At 38.1% G+C, this 21,861-nt stretch overlaps 2 protein-coding genes across 2 annotated transcripts; one reads left to right on the plus strand and one right to left on the minus strand.

Annotated features, from left to right (window-relative positions):
* The first annotated feature begins 3,947 nt into the window (after positions 1-3,947).
* Positions 3,948-8,453, plus strand: LOC149004394 (uncharacterized). Its single transcript, XM_089169523.1, has 2 exons — positions 3,948-5,373; positions 6,087-8,453. The coding sequence occupies exons 1-2, from the start codon at positions 4,707-4,709 to the stop codon at positions 6,713-6,715; spliced, it is 1,296 nt and encodes a 431-aa protein (XP_089025649.1). The 5' UTR covers positions 3,948-4,706; the 3' UTR covers positions 6,716-8,453.
* A 336-nt stretch (positions 8,454-8,789) lies between these two features.
* LOC149004395 (NAD(P)-binding Rossmann-fold superfamily protein) lies at positions 8,790-12,191 on the minus strand. The gene is made up of 6 exons (XM_089168939.1): positions 11,898-12,191; positions 11,032-11,199; positions 9,833-10,050; positions 9,550-9,709; positions 9,250-9,460; positions 8,790-9,156 (listed from the first exon to the last, which is right to left on the minus strand). Exons 1-6 carry the CDS (start codon positions 12,127-12,129, stop codon positions 9,006-9,008), a joined length of 1,140 nt encoding a protein of 379 aa, XP_089025065.1. The 5' UTR covers positions 12,130-12,191; the 3' UTR covers positions 8,790-9,005.
* Between the last annotated feature and the right edge of the window lie 9,670 nt (positions 12,192-21,861).

Genomic DNA, 21,861 nt, shown 5'->3' on the forward strand with positions numbered 1-21,861 from the left:
TAAGCGGACTCGGCCCTGACAATAACTCAGTGACAGTCGCTGGATTTTTGTTGGGTGTTGTGTCAATCTGACTTCAGTCTTTGATGTAACCTTCCTCTGATTCCCTGTCTATGGATGGATCTGCTGTGATTTTGTCTTCACCATCAATAAGTATTTCTGTTTGCCAAAATTTTTTTTTCTTCTTTAAAGTGTTTTTGAACCTTTGAGTACCTGTCCACTTGTCACTTCTCTTCAATGGAGTGGATCAATTTTGGTTAATCTCGACCACCCACCTGGGAGAGAGCATATATAGGGGTTGATGTTTAACTATTGTACATTAAATGTGCATCATGTGTTGTCGACAGATGAAATCAAACTGAGATTTCGATCTCAATTGTCTGTTTCGATTTTCAGCACTTTCAAAATCTCGGTCGATATCAAAATTTCGATTGACAACAAATCTCGACCGTCGACAACACATGCTGCGCATTAAATGTGCAACCTTCGAGTGCACTCCCATTATCAGGTAGATGGTAGCTGTAGCTGTAGCTGATGGTTGAGAATATATTTTAAGAAAGGGAGAAAGATTTTGAATGGTGAATGCATGTGAGAGATGTTGGTAGAGGCTTATGTACTAAGGTTTCGCTTTTAATGGTCTCTGCAGCAGGTAGGTTGGTAGGAAGAAGTTGATATCATTAAATTGATAGAGGTCACAAACTTTGTGTCTCTAAGGAGCCCTGTGGTCCATATATAGAAGTAGTAGTAGTCCATACTATATAGTTATACTCTTCTTTCAATTAAGGCTGGGCCAAAATACGGCCTTTTCAAGTTCAATGCAGCATTGGAACCAGCAGATGCAGGGGATAAGGGCCGTAAGGTTAGGTTTGTGAAAACTGAGATTTCGTTTGAGAAATCAGAAGCCATCAAAAATTGAAATGAAAAAGAAGAAATATCCATTAAAAAACTAATTTACTAGTGTTATATAAATGCGCCCCTCCAGTGGAATTTTATCATTGTCTGAAATGAACCATTCATTTTCGTTTGGATGAATGATATTTCAGTCACATTTAAAGGTTGAGGTAAAATTTAAAAGGTAAAAAAATTTTATTTTAATTTAATCTAACCCTTTAGATGTTACTGATGAACATGTATCATTCATCTAAAGGAAAATGAATGATTTATTTATTTATATATTTTTTAGAAAAATGTGATTTGAATTAGAAATTGGAAAGAAAAGAGAGATTACATGCTTTGATAACGCTTCCCATGAGTGTCCTCTAAAACTAGTTCGGACAAGTCACGTGGGAGGTTACAGGGGTCCAAGATGGTTTCCGAACAAACCGTAGCAAAGTTAGCAAGAAAATCAGCATACATGTTAGATTCATGGACATGATGGAGGAACACAACCCTGTGAAATCTCTGTTTGATCTCTTGAATATCATCAAAAATATCCTGCACCACCCAAGGAGTGCTTAGCGATTCTGTAACGATTCGAATGGCTATTTGGGAGTCCAATCAAATTTGCAGCTTCGACACACCATGAAGATCAGCTTGAGTAAGGCCACAAAGAATTGCTTTTAATTCCATCTTCAGAACATTAGCTTCATCAGACCCGCTTGCAGCAGCAAATATTACCTGGCCAGTTGAGCTTCTTCCAATCGATCTATACCCACCTCGATTACCCCTTATAGAGCCGTCACAATTTACTGCTATCCAGTCATCAGGAGGTTTTACTCAATGATATAGAGTGCTTTGTTTATGTTTCATCTTCACTCTGATTCCCCATTTTTCAAAGAAACTCCGGTTATTATAGTTGTCTTTGATAAATTCTTGAGAGTTAGTGAATCGTTGATGAGTGTCGGCGACGATGTGCGCAAGAACAGCCACTGCCATAGAGTTATCTCCCTTGTGGATACGATTGTTTCTAGCATACCAAATGCGATAAATAGTTTTTGTGCATGCAAAGCATTTCACCTTGCTTTTGAGATTGGCTTTTGGCCAGTGAGAGGAGATCCAATTTAATTCATCAGTCCATGTGTTCAATGGAGAACGATGATATCACAGAGTGCAAGCACCTCTTGCCAAATAAACTTGGTAAATGAACAATTGAAGTACAAATAGTCCATGGATTCAGCTGCTTGATGACAAAAAACACATGTTGGATCGACTTGGATTCCCCATGATAACATGATGTCTTTAGTCGTCAGGCGTTTATGGCATGCAAGCCAAGAGATGAAGGCATAACGGGGGCAAGTACCATGATTCCAAACTAGCTTTGACCATGAGACTTCATCGTTGTGACGACGAAAGACATTCTAGGCGGACTCAATAGTAAATTCCCCATTTGCCACAGGGGTCCAGATGACTTTGTCTACTGCAAGACGGAAATGAAACCGAATAGATGAGATTTGGTTCCAATAGTTAAAAAGTAGTGTCGGTGATGTTTTATCTCCAAATCCCAGGGCTCGAACATAATGATGCCACTTTGTCCACAGGATTTCGACCGAGGGCTTCTACAATGAGCGTGTCATTCCGACGAATAGGGTTGTCCTGTATCCAAGGATCATCCCACAAAAATGAATGATTCATTTATTTGTCTAGTAAAGTTCCCTCATCGAATAGGACTTACTTGCAAGTTCCTACCTAAAAGATAGTTCCAATTAATAGATGCACAACCACGAACGGAAAACGGAGAAGAACACAAATAAAATTCACATAATAAATTTAACGTGGTTCGATAAAATCCTGCCCATGTCCACCAGAGAGAAAAAATTTCACTATTTCTACGAAACCTCACACTAGTCTTACGTAAGAGTGGATTCCTACAATTCCCTACAAAGATTGATCATTATGAATCATCTCACAAAGACTATTTATAAATAAACCTAAAATTATAATTTTAATATAATTACAATTTTAATCCAATATTAATAATTGACGTAAATTTTATTTCAATTATAAATACAAACTCAATCATAATTATACAAGTTACCAAACCCAACACCATCATCTTACTCAGAAAAGTGCAAATTTTAATTTTAAATTATGAAGTATTTTTTTCTCAAAAAACTATGAAGCATTGGCCTTCAACATTCGAATAACCGACACTTTTGAGTTGGGGCAGCCCTTTCTTTAATTTTATAAGGTCAGTCACTGTTGCTGTTTTCAGGGCTTTGGGTGGTTGACTTCAGTATTTAGAAACTCAAGAATGCCATACTCCCACATTTAACTCTACAGATTTACTATATTGAATGAATTCAGAAGCGCCTCCACATGTTTAGGCCTTTTAAAAACTTTTATGAGAAAGTTCCATGAGAGTCGGTCTTCAAAGCTAATAAAATAAGCTCTTCTTTCCCCTCCCACTTCCATTTGTCTTTGGAGCATCTGTTTCCCTTAAATTATTACCCTTTCCATCCGAATTTCAAATCAAGGGAACGAAAAAGAAAAAAAAAATTGACCAGTTACTGTTTAGGGACCAGTTTAGAATTTGGAATTAATTTTTCTTGTCTTTTCCTTTCTTCCTCTTGAAAGTTTCCCTTGAGATTTTCACATTATGGACACAAAATTACTTTGATATTGTCACCATTCAATCCTATGGTAACTTGATTCTTTTAATGTTGGAACCAGAAGATTTGCTACTGTAGCCTGGCAAGTTATAGGTGGGACATGTGTGTGTGTGTGGGGAGGGGGTGGGGGGAGAATGGTGAGCTCTTTGACCAAAAAACACAAAAAGAAAAAAGAATGGTGGGTTTTGATAGCAAGCATGAGATGAATTGACATATACTGATAGCTGCATTACCCATTTCTTGTCGCCTTGCTTGATTTAGAGACCCACATCATCGGTGGATTCTGAAACCAAGCTTTAAATTGTAACTTCTTCAGATAATGGAAATAATAAATGAGAGGTTACTGCTGTTCACCGCTAAGGCTCATTAATTACTATTTAGGGTTGTTACCATTCTGTTTGGATTCAAAATCACAAAAATAAAATCTTGAAAGAAAAAAAAATATTAGGACATGGCAGTACATCAACTCTGCAATTTCCTCTTGGACTATTCAATGCTATTCTACTAATGCTGTTAACAGTCTCTCTCTCTCTCTATTTCCATTTGTCTGTCTCAGACCTCTTCTCTCATGAATGTCTGGTAGAGGCAGTATGTGACTCTCTAGGTTTTCTCAGTACATTATTAATGCCATTGAAAAGGCTTTTGAGTTTGGTATCCATTTTTCCAAGAACAAAAGATTCCCTTTTTCTCGAATTCTTGTCTGCCTTTTTTTTATTAGCAACTCCTTTCCCTCTTTCTTCGAATCTCATTGGGAGAACAGGTTCTAACTTCTAAGTTGTTCGAACTTCGAAGTTTGAAATAATATAGATATATCTTGTCTGGGAGTTTCATGAAGATTTTTGAAATGGGTTTTTCTCAAACTTGCAGTGTTTACGGGAGTGAATGACTCTTTCTATTTTAGAGAGGAATACGCATTGCAGATATGGAGTGCTCTGTATCCAAAAACAGAAATAAGCTTGTGGGTTAGATTAACTTTCCTTGATATCTAGCTTCTTTTTGCCGGTAAGAGGTATCTAGCTTCTTTTCTCAGATCCAATGGTTGGTTCAAACTTTCTCTTGGAAATCGTTCTTGTCAAAAAAAGTAAGGAGTTGCAGAGCAGATTTTGAATATTATGTGAAAGCCGAGAAAAACCCAGTATATAGTTACAAGTTTAGAAGAAGATGCCTACTGTCTGGTTTTCTCTGAAGAAATCTCTCCATTGTAAATCAGAACCTTCAGATGTTCATGATCCTAAAGCTAGGGGACATTTGCGTACCATATTGACAAAAAAGGTTGGTAGGTCTGGCTGTTCAAGATCCATTGCTAACCTAAAGGATGTTATCCATGGGAGTAAGAGACATATGGAAAAGCCTCCAAGTTGCAGCCCAAGATCTATTGGGAGTAGTGAATTTCTTAACCCAATAACCCATGAAGTGATTCTCAGCAATTCAAGGTGTGAGCTCAAGATAACCGGCTTTGGAAGTTTACACGAAGGCGGCAGTGGCGGTGGCGGTGGCTGTGGTGGTGGTGGCGGTGGCTCAACCTTTGTTGGTACACTTAGACCTGGGACACCTGGTCCAGGAGGTCACCTTAACATGTATCCTTACAATCATTCTTTCAGTAGCTCAGAGACCCCTCCAAGGAAGTCTCCAGGTCTTCTCTCCAATAGAGAATGCTCTGCATTTGGGGGTTCTGCTCTCTCTGGTGGAGTTAGTGAAGGTGGTGTCTTTCCGAGGGCATCTCATGCGGTAGAATCTCGTCGCTCCTCTTCTGTGACTTGTCATAGATGTGGGGAGCAGTTCGGGAAGTGGGAATCCTTAGAGTCTCATCATCTCTCCAAGCATGCTGGTAAGTTTATGGTTCCTGCCTGGTTTGAAGTTTATACTTTTAGTGTTTGCTCTATTCTCAGCATCTTCTCTTTCTTTTTTTGGTTCATTCCCATAAAATTGAAATGGGCATTACGGTTGCTTGTGATTATTTGTGTTTTTGATGGGTTGCTGAATCTAAAACTGGTTGAGATGCCCTTGCTGAGTTTCTATCTGAATCAACATGAGACAGTCTTCTGTGAATATAAATTAAATTCCCCTTCTGGATTGCTCTCAATTTGGAAAACATAATGATTTCAGATCCTTCACTGCTGTTTAATCTATTTGGCTAAAAGATAATTTCCCTGCTCAAACTTCTGCAACTTGTTTTCTTGGTGGATCATACTGTGCCTACACCCTGGTGAATTATTGTCAAAATCTACTGAAACTTTTGGAAATCAAAATTCGTCCTAGGTATTCATTCAAAGACACTCATTTAGATCTTTCAGGCTTGGTCCCCAATTTTATAGACATTCTCGTGAAAGTAAAGAAATCGGAACCACACTCAGTTTTGCCTTTCCTACATCATTTTCATGTCTGTCGTTCAATTTATTACATTTCAGTGCAGAGGTTCTGCTTCATCTAGCCCTCATCTGCATCTGGTGCTCATGTTTCAAAATAAATTCTATCTCGTTCAAGTTAAACTTTTTACTCATTCAAATTAACTTTTTATATCACATTCCTTTGCTTTTGCAGTTACTGAACTTGTTGAAGGAGACTCCTCTAGAAAGATTGTGGAGATCATTTGCCGGGCAAGCTTGCCTAAGTCTGAGAACAACTACGGGAGGATTGAAAAGGTTTTGAAGGTCCATAACATGCCGAAGACCCTTGCTCGGTTTGAAGAGTATAGGGAGATTGTGAAACTCAAAGCCAGCAAACTCCCCAAGAAGCACCCACGATGCCTGGCTGATGGGAATGAGCTTTTGAGATTCTATGGCACCACTGTAGCATGTTCTCTTGGAATGAATGGCTCTTCCAACCTGTGTATTTCTGAGAAATGCAGTGTGTGTTGGATTATAAGACATGGGTTCTTCATGAGAAAAGAGGGAGGCATCGGTGTTTTCACTACTTCGACAAGTGGAAGAGCATTTGAGTGTATTGAACTCCATGAAGAACATCTTTCCTCTGTGAGGAAGGCTTTGATAGTCTGCAGGGTGATTGCAGGAAGGGTGCATAAGCCTTTGGAGAACATCCAAGATATAGCAGGCCAAACAGGGTTTGACTCATTGGCCGGGAAAGTTGGTCTTTATTCAAATATTGAGGAACTCTATTTACTCAACCCCAGAGCTCTCCTCCCTTGTTTTGTGGTAATCTGCAAACCCTGAAAGGAAAACAAAATCTGTGCCAGTCATAGTTTTTGTAGTCAAATATTCATTATCACCCCCTGTTACATGCTTTGATTGGTGCTTGAATGCTTTTTCTAGCGCCTTATTTCAAAGATGATGATTCTTTCATTACCACCTCAATGCATGCAGATGTCAATAGATGTATACTTGTGCTTTTCTTCTACATTGATTTCCATGATAATATTCCAGATAGGAGGCAAGGCAGGCTTAGACATGGAAAAAAAAAATCCTCTGCAGAGTGCAAAAATCATACCAAATAAAAAAAGGCTGAGATTAATAGTTTAATTTTAAATTTAAAAAGTCCAAAATAGCCTTTTAGTTCCTTTGTTTTCTCAGCCTTTTATTTGGTATATATGTACACTGCTGTGCACAACAGAGGATGTTTACTTCTTAGACATAGTCAAAGGGAAGTAATTCAAGAAACGGGGCACAATCTTGACTTTCATCAATGAACAAATCTTGCAAATTCAGGTCAACTGTAAAAGAAGAGAATGAAGGAGATTGAATTAAATAATACCAGAATTAGGCTCTTGTGACTTGATCTACAGAAAGTCATGAAAATCCCATTGATTAAGGGAAGGCCAGTGGTTTAAGATAATAGGATTTTAAGTTTTGCACATGTTCTTCAATATGGAATCTCTACAAATAGCAAATAAATTAATGTCAGCATGCATTAGATAATCTAAAGTGGACATGTGGTCCTATTTGTTTTACATTTCATACAAAAAGTTGGTCCAGAATGTGACAAGTGAGAGAACTGAATCCTCTGTGCCCTAGATTTTTGATTAAGTATTGTCTTCTTGTCTGTATCTATCCTGGGTTTGAATTTTTCTGTTGTAATTGTTCTCTCTCTCTCTCTCTCTCTGTGTTCATTTATCTCTTGGGGAATTTTCACACCAGAATTTCTGTAGATGCATTAGTAGTAGTATTCTTTGCTGCACAGCGACTACAGTGGTTTTGAAAGAGCCTCTCCATAGGTATGCTCAAAGTATATAATTGTACCACCTGTTGTGAAGTGAATTCATAGATATTAGGATGGGACACTGAAGATAAAGCTGAAAGCTACAGTATGAAATTGGTACAAGAGGATTGTAGATTGTTCACATGCTGGTGTATGTGGGTGGACCTCTTTTTCCTGCTTTGGATATTTAGCAAGGCCGAGGTGCCCTGTGAGGGGGAGAACAAAAATGGAATTGCAGTGGTCCTAGGGTTCCAGCTTTGCAACAACTGAGCACCATCTCTATATTGAAATTAGCATCACCATTGCTGTAGAACCTTATGAAAGCTTTGAAAACTTGTGTTATTTATGACTTCTTGAAAAGGTTCATGGTAGAAAGTTTAAATCCTGTTATTGTTGCAAGAACTTCTCATGCAGTTGGTATGATTCAGTGAATCTGGTTATTTTCATTTTCAGTTTCAAGCCAGTTGGGGTCGTTGTTATGCCTGTCTCAGGTTAATCTCAATGACAGACTGTTCTCCTCAGGACCACATGCTCTGAGCAAAAGAACCCCCACGCCGCTCCCAACCCTGTTCTCTTGGTTCCATCTTAATTGACTCAATACAACATTGAATGCAGGAACAATCAGCTGTTCTGTTTAAAGTTATCTGGATTATTAGTTGAACATAAGCTAGCTGCAGCAATGCTCAATTGAAAAAACTATAATGAATCAACAGCAAGTGGTCCTTGAGTTTGCAATAGAGATTACTCCTAGTTGAAAGTGAAAGCTTTTTAAAGGCTGAAATCTAACTTTATCACTAGCAAAAGAGAGTGATAGGTGACACAACCTCTGTTGTGTGTGTGTGTGTGTGGGGGGGGGGGGGGGGGGGGGGTTGGTCCCCTGAAAGATGTATACCATTAACTTCTGAAAAAATCAGCGGCTGGTAATAAAGTCAGGCATTCGGGTACAGGATCTGAATGCCCACCTTCGACAATGCCATCAATGTGGAGACAAAATGGAAAATGATCAAAGACTCTCCTAAGAAGGAAAGAGAAAGCTATCAAAATACACTTAAGAGGGCTCAAAAAAAAAAAGAAAAAAAAACCAAAAAATCCTTTTCCTTTGTTAGTTGCTAAGATGCAATATTTAGAGGATGAACCCAGAATCAATTTGCAACTTCTTCATCATTTGTACTCAAATTATTATTTGTTGACTGCACTGGAGATCTGTTTATCAAGATTAAGTTGAATTCTTAACAAACATTACTATTATTGATATTATTTGTTTTATTATCACAAAGGAATTGTCCAAACTGAGCACTGGTATCCACACTATGGCTGACTTAGAAATCCATACTGTAAACAACTAGTCACACTGTGCTGGATTATCTCTTCTAGACCGTGCTTGTATTCAAAGCCCAAACCTATTAACTTCTTGGAAGAAATCTCTGCAGGGATCATACCACTATCTACCTCACAAGACCTGGAGGAAAAAAGCACAGGAAGTAATTACTGACAATGCTATCCAACCCAGCTAAATATTTGTATCTAATGAGGCTTAAAGTGTATAGTTTACCTTGTTATCTTCTTCCAAGGACACTCCCGAGCAAGTTGGTCTTCCAATTCGGACATAACACAGCTGTGTGCAGAGCAAATATATCGTCCTTCTGCTGAAGGTTCCTCCATCAGAAATATGTGGGCATTGCATATATCTTCAATATGAACAACACAGATGGATCCCAATCTGGAATGGACTGCAGATAATATTGGGTATAGAACAGGGTCACCTGGAGAAGTATCAGTGTTAGGAGGTTGCTTACAGAAATTTCATGCATGAATGAACAGAGATTCAAGTGTCAAATGTTTGAGTGAGCACCTGTGATAGGTGATAAGAGAACCTGAACACTTGAAGGGACTGTTGAAGTGAAGAATGGACCAGCCACTGTGGTTGTTATTACAGATACAAGATCAATACCCTTTTCTTTTGCAAATTCAAATGCTGCTTCCTCTGATAGAAGTTTTGAGAGGACATACACCTGTAATTTACAAATATGTTGATAAGCTAGCATGTCCATTGATATTGTCCGTCTTTCTGGAACTACAAACACATGAGATGAGATGTTATGGAAAACAGTAGTAAGGGTACAGAATATATTTACCCATCCACTAGCCTTCATTTTCCAAACATGGTCGACAGAGTTCAGGCAAGATTCATCTACTGTGGATTTCCATCTCCCAGCATTATCTTTTGCAGTAATAGTACTGATGGAGGAGGTGAAAACTACCCTTTTCACAGATTCTGTCCTTGAGCATGACTGAAGAAGGTTCAAGGTTCCTTTGATTGCTGGTTCTATTATTTTCGTTTGAACATAACTCTCTTCAATCATGAACAGCTGTGTTAGTAGCATTCATCTACAAATTTTATTGCCAATTCTAATTACTTGAATCATGCTCCATACTTAGCCCATAATTAAATCCTTAAACCCATGGACCTACCACCGGAGGTGGCGGTCTAGTGGTCCCAAGCGGTTTGGTGACCCCATGTCCTAGGTTCGAATCTCCTATGTTCATCTATTTCTTGCATTGGGTAGTTGTGTGTTCTTTGGCTTGGGCATAAGATCATATAGCAACTTCTGTGGACTATACTAGGCCTCCGGTGGGGCTACATTGATGGAGCCATGCAGTGCTTTTGTTGATGGTTCACAGGGCTAATGTTTGCATAGGACAAACTTGAAAATCCAAACATTGTGTAATGAAGGGGACAAAGTCGCTACTATTGCATCCCCTCTTCTCTTTACTAGAAATAACAAACCCATGGACCTGGTGCAACCTGAGCCCATCTCACTTGCAGCCCAAACCTTTTGGCCAAGACATAATACATTATGATTTGGTCATGATATTTCTCATGGAGACATGTTCGGGTCCAAATTTTCTACCTTTGGGGATTTTAGAGATTTATGCTTCATTACATCTCTTTACCACATATTAAGAGGGGCCTTCCTCTAAGTTTTGACAAAATGAATCAAAGCTAGAACCCCCCTCTCTCCGGTGGACCTCCTTCTAATGTGTGGTGAAGAGGTATAAAGGAAACAGAGACATCAATCTTGATGGGTAAAAGATCTAGACTCAAAATGTTCTCTATGGGCCTGTGCTGGACTCACATTTATACAAAATGACCATCCTACCCTTTACAAGAATAGTACATATCACGATGTGCAATTCCATTGATTACCCACCAAGGACTTTCGCCACAAGAGTTTCTCCATGAATTCTTCTATTCTTATCGACCTTTTATGCTTCTTCATGGAATAATTTTTACTTAATATATAAGAGACAGAAGAGAAATGAAGAACATTACCAACATCCTCATCGGCTTTCACCTCAAACTCCATAGATGCTGCTACATGGAATACACCATGGCAACCTTCTACAGCTTCATTGAAGCTACCTTCTTCTTGAAGATCAGCTCTGAACACCTTTAACCTGTCACCACCATCCCATGCTGACAGAAGAGCAGAAACTTTTTCTGCATTTAGTGATTAAAGAGATTAGAACCCAGCAATCCAAGTCTGCTTTTCGTCCATAAACTAGACACAGAAGGATTTTTTTTCTTTTCTTCTACAGATAATTTGAAATCATATACATCCTACATTGCACGTGTATCATTGCATGTATGCATCTTGATTTTGGCCTACTACGTGTGAGCCAATGTGACAATTCAGCCATGGCTGGATCAGTTGCCCACCTGGTGGGAACCATAGGGTCTGAATTTTCTATTCACTAGGGTAGAGGTCTCTGCTTTCGATCTTCATATTTCTTCACCATACAATTGGGAATGGAAGAATCCACGTGAGATCCACTAGGAATCATACATTTGATTCATTTTATCAGTACTCAAATGCGAGTCGTCCTTATTGTATGACAGATAAATGTGAAGAAAGCATGAACTTCTAGCTAGAGAATCCAAACTCAGAGATCTATACATGACCTACTGTTAACCCATATGCTAATGAAGTGTATGATCTTATGGGTAGATGATGGAAAGAGAATCTCTCCTTCCCTCATTAGTTCACAAGTATACTCTCTTAGGTTACAAATATTTTTCAAGAAAATTTTTAGAATTGGAGTGGGATTTAGTTTCGAAGCCTGTGATTATGGACTGTAGAAAAATATTGGCTGCGCGATTTGCAGTAAAATGTATTCAGAGAGAGAGAGAGAGAGAACCTGGGTTTCGAACAGTGGCGTGGACGGAATAGCCTCTTTGAAGGAGAGACTTAACCAGCCATGATCCAATGTAGCCGGTTGCTCCGGTAACGCAGAAGATTGTTGAAGCCCGATCTTCTGTGGTTTGATCGTTTACTAGATGATCACCACCTTCTTCCATGTCTCCGGCCACTTCCACCTCTCCGTTTGATGGATTCCGAGGATGAAGTCGATCTCTCAAGAAACTACACATATATAAAAGATTTGGTTGAGTTAGGTTAATTAGATCGTCATATATAAACAAGAATAACAGATCTAGTTGGTTGGTAAGAAAAGATAGTGTGTGTTCTCTCTCTCTCTATCTCTCTTCTTCTTTTTTTATCTCATCCACCCTATATTTAACCCTAGCCATCAATGCATTAACGCCTTGATTCCCAAGACAGAATACCATATTTGTTAATTATTGTCATCCCCATAATATTATATATAATCTACTACACAGAAGTGAACCTGCATGTAGGGGAGGTGCGATCTATATGCATGTGTAGATAGGTTCTCGAGCTACTAAGAAAAGATTTTACGTTGGCAAACTAAATTAGAATTGTAATGTGTCAGTCATTGCATGGCTAAGATTTAAGATCTGGAACCTACTTGGTACCACCTTCGATCACTTTTCTTTTTCCTTTTTCATTTTGTTTGTTTGCTGCTGTCCGCCTTGAAATCTACCGTGGTTTGATCCATTGGAAGGACATCTTTCTGGGATGTATTGTGTTCTTTCATTGTAAGACTCTTTGGTTTCATTCCATTTTGTTTGTATATTATGTGTTAATTATCTTTTAATATATAGATTTTTTACTAAAAAAATATACATTTTTCATCAGCCATCAATATCATCGTTCTTTGTTTACTAGTATTTAGATATGGTTAATAAGTTCTTCAAGATTGCATTTGATTGCCTAGAGTTGATCTTATCTTTATTGACTGTTCACCTGTTTTTTTCCGTCTATGGATATCTTATATAATTATTTTTCCAACTTACTTAAAAAAGATTTCAATATAATCATCATCATGGTTTCTTTTCGGCTAGGTACATAGCATAGGCTAGGAGAAGCCCTTTTACCAAAAAGAGATTAAGATAAACCAATGCCAAACCCCATAAGGGCACAGAATGGGTTTGGCCTTTAATGGTCAAATATATTTTTTTTTTGGATGAATAAATAATTGTATTAAGGGACAAAAACACACATACAATCTGACAACAAAGGAGCCAAATTTAAAGAGCACCAATAAGCAACAGGGCTGGACCCAAAGAAAATTGGCCCGAACAAGGCCCAAGATACTATTTCTTAGATTTTTTTTCTTGTTCTTCCTATTCTTGGAGGACCTGGGCTCAACTAAGAAGTCGTCGCCGAAGGGATTATGCCCTTTAGAAGGACGGCTACTTCTTCCACACTCAACACTATCAAGGGCAAGCGAATTGGGGGAGAACTGAGGATCTATATCGGGCTCAACAGGAGTTGAATCATCAGGCTGAGAGAAGTCAGAGCAACCAATTTTAGGGGAGTGGGCTAACAGGCTTTGAATAGGGAGGGTGGAGGATTTATGGGCAGAGCAAGGATTAAAGGAATTTGGCCCATGGGCCTTGGGGCCCAATATTGAGCACAAAGGGGATGGATTATTTTAAGGTTTGAATAAGTAAAAAATGTTATGTCATCACTTAACTAACAGAACTTAAAAGGCAGGAGCATCGATAATAACAAGCAAAGTCTAAGGTTGAATTCATACTTTCAAAAATATATAGGACAAAGTAGTAATTAAGCTATATTAAGGGGGGGCAACAATTTTTATCCCAAACTATTATATATACCATCAAGAAAAGTCAAACTTGTGACATCTTCACTAATAAGAGATATTGATCATTGCCAACCCTTTGATAATAATTTATGAGTTCTTTATTACTCGCATAACAAAACCAGAATATTAATAAACAATGACACATTTGTACTTTTCCCATTTTCATGACTCAAAATGATTATAGCCCGATACCTAATAAAATATTTAATCTATTTTTTTCCCAAGATTTTTATGTCTTCATTAATACCCTTATTGACCTAAGGGTGTCAATTGGTATTGACCGTTTTAAATTCAGTACGGTATGTATCAAAATCGAACTTTTAAGTAGCATACCATTCGTATGTATCGAATACTGTACCGTATTATCGTATACTGAATACCATTCCGAATTTGACACCCTTAAAGTGATGGTGGATTTTATAACGAATATGGGTGGGCAGTGTTGAGTTTTGTAATGGATATGGGCTTTGAGAAAATAAGTTCAGTAATGTCGATGGGCTCAGATGTGGTAGGTTTCGTAATGGATATGGGCTGCACAATGTTGGTTTTCATACTAATCACATTCCCAAACCATGCATGAGAGGTATATTAAGAAACTAAAGTTACGTTTGGTACAGCAATCCATTCTTCAAGACAAAATAAAACTATATTGTGGTTTCTACTCATGTCAGTTTTTTACCTGATAAATAAAACTAATACTTTCAGCTGGAATTTTGCAGGCTAAGTGGAATCTGCATTGAATAATTAAATTGTTTCATAAATGTTGAAAACCAATTTGTCCAATTGCCTATCCACCATGAATAAATGGTTTAAGAAAATAGATAAGAGAAAATACAATTCTTCTCTTATTCTTTTCTCGTATTATTCAAAGAAAAAATTATACCGAAAAGAATGGTTTATTTCCTACCAATATTATACAGTATTTACACCATTTTTAAGCATCGTTTTCATACTAAAAATGTACCATAACGTTTTGCAAAATATCATTTTCATATTGTACCGTATAAATTCGGTTCATTATGGTACAGTACCGAATTGACATTGGGGATTAATCCAAAACATGAAACTATATCCATATACTTCCCGGATCTCTCCTATATATATTTATTAGAAATAAATACACAAAACGTATGTAGGAAAATAAAACCAAGTGTAAAGTTGGGACGAAGACAAACTATTCTTACACTTTTCTACCTCATAGTCAATAGTGGGATACTACATTTCAACATTGACAAGGTGGACCTTGACCCTGAACATGAGGTGGAAGAGAATAAGTAGAATCGAATTGCATGATCCTCACATTCCCCCATTATATATTTAGGAGGGGGCCTACCAATGAGGTGGACCATAGGTAGGCTCTTCTTAGTAGTGGAGATACGTAGACAAGGGCGGAGCTTGGATTTTAACATTGTGAGAGGCCAAGCACTGATATTGCACACACGGAAAGAAGGCCAAAGAGAAAAATTTAAGAAGTCACAAAGTGAAGGAGGAAATTTCTAAACATGAGAGGGGACAAGTGCTGATATTTCACACGTAAAAATAAGGTTAAAGGAGAAATTTTAAAAATGGTGGGCCATGGCCCCCCTTGGACCTAGGGTAACTCCCCATGAATGTAAAATATTGTATATGACAAGACAATGTGTGACAAGGTAGTGTCAGTTTCATTAAATTTAAACTAAGATGAGGGGACAAAACCATAGAAAAACAAATTGCCGAAATTCAATCTTTTCGGCATTTGGCATTTTTCTTTTAATTGAAACTAAAACAATGCAAGTATCGCTGGCAATATCTCCGGATAAATCACCGAATCGATGAAATGTCGGTGAAAATCAAAGATCTCTCCGTCTTCCTTCTTCCTCTCACTCTACTCTTTGTCTTCTCTCTCTCACTCTTTGCTCTCTGTCTGTCTCTCTCGTCACTCTCCGTCTTCTCTTTATCTCGCTCTCTCTGTCTTCTCTTTGTCTCTTGCTCTACTCTCTGTCTCGCTCTCTCCATCTTCTCTCTGTCTCTCACTCAACTCTCCGTCTTCTCTCTACTGTTCTCATAGTTGGAATAGGAATGAATGTGAGGAATGGTGAAAAAAAAATGATTCAACATGTAAGAAAAATCCAATCTCCATTTAAGGCTTGGGCCAAAGTGAAAATGACATTGACCTTTAACATTTTTTAGCCACACACGTGTAAGCTTTTGTGTTATACTCTTGTTATAATATAGCGATAATTACTGTTGCCCCTCTGTATTATAGTTTTATTACCAAAAGAACCTTGCTCTTTATGAAATTACTATTGCCCCCCTCAATTCTAACAGTGTTAAATGACCATTAAGGTTGAATTTTTAATATCTGTTTTGCCCTTTTATGATTAAGAAGGGGGATAATTACTCTTGTTCCCTAATACTTTGGTTTTATTACTAATCAAACATCCTATTTTGTGAAATTACTATTGCCCCCCCTCACTTCTAAAAGTGTTAAATGGCTGTTAACATCGAATATGTAATGTCTATTTTGTCATTCATTAAAATTGAGAAGTCAAAAAGTTGACATTATCCTTATTTATGGATACTATATTGAATGCAAATTATATCTTTAAAATCTTATATTTTAGAATCAATTTTGGATTTGAAATAATACTAATCGTCTCCATTTAAAACATGATGAAGACCTATTTCAAAAAAGTTTGTGAATGAATTACCCGCTTGAAATCTTGCTTCTTTGTCTTTAACTACATCAAAATGTGCATCATGGTAACGATGAATTGTCCACAGTATAAATTTAAGTTCTAACAGCAAGAGCAATGATCGGGGAGAACATAAATGAATCTCTTTGTATGTGTTGTAATTCTTAGAATTTACATAAAAGAACAAAACAACAATGATCTCTGCTGCAGTGGGATACTTATTAATGAGGGTCTTATTATTGCACTAAAAAATATAAATTATATAGATTTTCAGGTAAGGTTCATTTTTAAAGGAACTATTGTCTTGAAATTTTTTTTTTTCTTTGAGAATTTAATTGGAGACCGGTGGATCACACACTTATGGTTGTTGAAACTCTCATGCTCCACTTAAATTTCCTTCGTTGTGATTGTGAAAATTTAAGTGGAGCATGAGAGTTTCAACAACCATAAGTGAGTGGTCCACTTAAATTTCCACAATCACAATGATGGAAGAAACAACAAGCTCTTTCTCAATCTTTAGTTAAATCTCCGAGTCATGATACCAATGTCATGATGCATCTCTCAACTACCTGGCCGTTTTGTTGCACACCTTAAATCCTTTAGTTTCTTTTGCTCAATCCTACAAGTGTAATTCCTCTCTTTTCTCTTTTTCCTTTTAGGGGCCTTCTTGATTTAAAATCAGTGGTGATTCATGGTAAGAGATCTGGTAGATGTAGCATTTAATCCAGTCATTTGATGCCCAGTTCAAATTTTACTCAACCCCTCTTTTTAATTCCCCTACCCAACCCCACCCACTCTTGTCTGCATTTAGGAATTTTTCCAATTCGAGTGGCCTTACTGCTCCCTAACTCACGTTAATGTCTATATCTATCTTTCCCATTTCTAGTTCATTGTCCTCTTTTAAATAGGTCATTTTCTTGACTTTCCTCACTCCTGAACTCTTTATTCCACTCATCTCTCTCATTACCGGTGAAATCAACACTTTCTACTTTATCTTTTTCTCTTCTCCCTCTTTTCCACTTCCGATCAGGGTTCAAAGAGTTTTGGTGGATGGGTCACTCCAGCTCTACTCATAGTGTGGGTGAACCAACTCCTCAAAATGCTTCTCAATCCGGCCTTGCTTGGTCGCTCTCTTTCTACCAGTCGCACAATCTCTGGTGATGATGGAAGATAAAGGGATTCTGTAGTATGGAATGTTGCAAGTGCAAGTGCTAAACCAATGGAAGGCTCCATCTCGAAGCTTTTGCCGAGCAAATCTAACCCATTGGCATGCTTTGGTTATGCGATGGGTCATCCAAAACTTTCTGCCAATTTCTTGGTGGATTGATAGATATCTGCTTGGGGTAGCCATGGGGCCACTTTCATTTTGGGCTATGGCGGAGGACACTTCACCGCATAATTTGTCTCTGAAGATCACCGCAACAAAGTTCTGTCTCAAGCACCGTGGTGGCTTGACCACGTGATCCAACTTTTCTCTCTTGAGCCATTCCCACCAAACTATCATCCTGGAGATCCTACACCACCTATTGCTTTATGACTGCAGTTACATGATATCCCAGATGCATGCTACTCTGAGAGTTGTGTGGCTGAAGCAGCTACCACAGTGGGAAACGTAGTGGACATCCAACTTGACCTGAAAGTCTTGGGGCTTTCAAGGAATGCTGCAAGAATGAAAGCTATGGTCGAGCTAGACCAACCTGTTGAACTAAAGCCATCATCCGAAATAGTAGAGGTGATATTTTCTATGCTACATGCAAGTTTGAAGTGTGCTTGCTCTGCACCAAATGTGGAAGACTTACACATGCTGACTCCCAATGCAATAAAAAACGGATGCCGGATGGCTCTGTCAACCTGGACTTGCCCTTATCAGGCTTCTTTAAGGATGTGATGGTGCGGCCTCTCTGAACAGGTTCATCCAAATCGGATCCTGCAACAAAAAGCAGTGATAGAAAATATGGTTACTTCGGCTATGGAGTGTGATGGAGTCTTTGATGACTCTTCAAAAATTATGGAAGATCCATGTGATGATTTTAATCGCTCCTCTCTGTTCAAAGACAATGAACCAATTCAATATGTAACAAATGCACCAAAGATACAAAAACTTAAAGGAAAAGCTATTGTTAATGAGGGAATGGGTAGTGGTGAAACAGACTACCTTCTCAATGCTCAGATTGTAAATATCTACCATGTCCACTATTGCCACTCTAAAGCTTATGGTGTCGGTCGTGGGAATAGCCATGGGAATGGAATCTCTGGGACTTCTGAAGAAACTTATGGTGCCAGAAGCAGGGAGAAGGGGTTGGAGCACCCACCACGTAAACGAAAGAAGCCATGTAGTTCTTTTATCCAACCGATGGATCCTATGGAATCTTTCACATCCTTTGTTGACTCCTTAACCCTGAACTCCTCTAATCAGGATCTTCTTCTTTCCCAAATGAGGGATAACATCCTTCACAAAATCAACACCCGAACTAGGCCGGCCATCTTATCCACATCTCCTGTTGTGTTCTTCCAAACTCCTACCACAGATCAGCCATTGATGGAAAATCAAGTGACCCCTGTATCTCACTTCTTATCCTTTCTTGACTTCATTGTGATTCATATTTTTAGTTTTCTTTCCTTTTGTCGTGATTGGCTTGGTAGAGTTTTCAATCTTTCACTTTGGTTTTCTATCCTATTGGCTCTCTTTTGCGGCTAATTTGAATTGTGTTTGTCTTTTGTGCTACTTTCATCAGGTTAATACTAGTACTTTTACTAAATACTAGTGCTAGATCTACCTCTATGTTCTTGTGTATTGTCTGTAGTTATCTATCATTTAGTAAGCCTACTCCTGTGTATGATCTCTGTTTTGTGGCTCTGCTCTTCTGGTTGATCAAGTGGTGTTTCTTTTTTGACTCAAGAATGTATGTTCTAAGCTGAATGTAAGAGGAATTAATGGAAACTTCACTCAAACTAGGTTGGAAAAATTGTGTAAAAAATTTCAACTAGATCTTTCGTTTATTTGTGAGCCAAGATGTAAAACCTTTAGTGAAATTTTAAAAGGTATCTCTGAAACTTTGTCCCATTATATATCCATTTGGGAAGTACCTAGTTCTGGTATCAAGGGTTATCGAGGTGGCTTCTGGCTTTTGTCTTCTAGGCACCATTCTCCAACTATCTTATTTTCATCTCAATACTTTGTGGTTGTAAACATCACAATCAAGCTCTTATCTCTCGTGGTTGTCTTCATCTATGCCCCTCCCCAATACTCAACTCGTATTGATTGTTGGAAATCCTTATACTAAGCTTTAACCTCCCTTTATCAACCTTTTATTCTTTGTAGAGATCTAAATGAACTCATTTCCCCTTCGGATAAAATAGGAGGCGTGTTTAGACCAACCCCGGCTCTCAATGATCTTAAGACTATCTTGGATACCTTCTCTCTCTTTTAAGACGTGGGGATGGGCCCAAATTTACTTGGAGTACTCTAAAAAACCTCTACACTTAACTAAGGAAATCTTGGACAAAGTCTTTCTTTCCCCTCAAGCATTGGTCTCCTTTCCCAATCTGAAAGTTTCAAAATTACCTGCCATTGGATCTGACCACATTCCTTTATTAATCAATACTAACGCTTGTTTTGCCACAGGTAGGAAAATCTTTCATTACCAGATGGCCTAGCATAGTCATCCTCAGTTTGAACAGGATGTGTACAAAGAATGGACAGGTTGGCATGGGGACCCTCTTCATCTTAAACTAGCTAATCCATCCCATTTTCTCTCTCAATGGAATACAACGAAGTTTGGAAATATTTCCACTCTGTGTTCTAGATTAGAATATGAGCTGCTTGTAATTAAAGAGTCCCAATGGCCTGATTGAGACCTTTACCATCAGAAGTTAAGCTGGCTGAGTGGGCTCTATTATGCTCAAGAATTGTTTTGGTTTCAAAAGTCAAGAATGAATTATGTGATGGATGGGGATAGAAACACCAGGTTCTACCATCTTGCTTCTAAAATCAATATAAAAAAAGGAAGAGAAGGTGATGATTGTTTCTCTGAACCATCCTTAATTGCTTGTTGTTTTAGTAAATTTATGCAAGCTTTCTACACCTCCTCTCAACCTACTCGAATTTAGTTCATTGATGTGTTGTTTCAGTCAATTGAATCTATTAGAATGAATCAGAGTTTAACAAAAATGTTTGATGCTTGTGAAATAAAGAATGTTGTTTTTTCTATAGGAGCTTTTAAGGCCCCTGATTTTGATAGTTTCCAAGCATTTTTTTTTCATAAAATGTGGGATGTTTGTCCATAATTTTTTTCATTCTACATCTTTACCTCATGGAGTGAATCATACTTTGTTGTGCTTTATTACAAAAAATACTGTTGAATTAGTGACTGATTTCTATCGTATTAATCTTTGTAATGTGACCTACAAGATTCTTTCTAAATTGATGGCTAGAAAACTCAAACCACTGTTATCGGATTTTGTGTCCCCTTTTCAAAGGGGCTTTGTACCTCAAAGGCAAATTACTGATAACATCTTCATTGCACAAGAAAATTTTCATTTCATGAACAAGACAAAGTCCAAACAGGGTTTCGTTGCTCTTAAGTTAAATATGTCTAAAGCTTATGACAGGATTGAATGGGGTTCTCTACTTAGAATATTAGCATGTTTAGGCTTCAGTCAACAGTGGTGTGAGTTGGTCAAAACCCTCATCTCTTCCTCCTCTTTATCTGTTAAGATCAATGGAAGCCCTTTTGGTTGGTTTCAAGGATCTAGGGGTCTTAGACAGGGTTGCCCATTGAACCCCTACCTTTTTCTCCTAGTAATGGAGGTGCTATCAAGACTTCTAGACCTTTTTAGGAATGCTAATGCTTTCAAGGGAATTTTTGTTGCCCGAATGGCTCCTGAGATCTCACATCTCTTTTTTGCAAATGATACCTTCATTTTTTGTAGGGCTACTGTTGATGATGTATGTGTTATTAAAACCATTTTGGATATGTTCTCCAGTATCACTGGCAAATAGTTAGTTTTGAAAAAAGCAAAGCCTTCTTTAGTAGGAATGTGCCTACACCCCATAGACAAAAACTGCTTGATGTTCTTGGTCTTAAGGAGATGGATTTTAAAGCTTCCTACCTTGGGACTTCCCTGTTTCATGGTAGGAGCCGAACAAAGTATTTGGACTATATCATCAAAAAAATCCACTCATGGTTAGCTAACTGGAAAGCTAGCTCTCTCTCTCTCTCTCTTTTGCTGGGCGAGCTGTGTTGATACAGTCTGTGATTCAAGCACTTCCTTTCTTCCATATGCAGTATTGCTTGTTTCCTAAACAGGTTTGCAGGAAAATGGATTCCCTTTGGCAGCATTTTTGGTTTGGACATCCAAAGCCTAGTAAGCATCTTACTCTTATTTCTTGGGAGAAATGTTGTGTCCCAAAATCGCATGGTGGTCTAGGTTTTAAAAAAATAGAAACCACAAAT

Source organism: Hakea prostrata, chromosome 9 (genome assembly GCF_041222555.1).
Source record: "Hakea prostrata isolate BN-2017 chromosome 9, UWA_Hpros_2, whole genome shotgun sequence".
Taxonomy (NCBI): Eukaryota; Viridiplantae; Streptophyta; class Magnoliopsida; order Proteales; family Proteaceae; genus Hakea; species Hakea prostrata.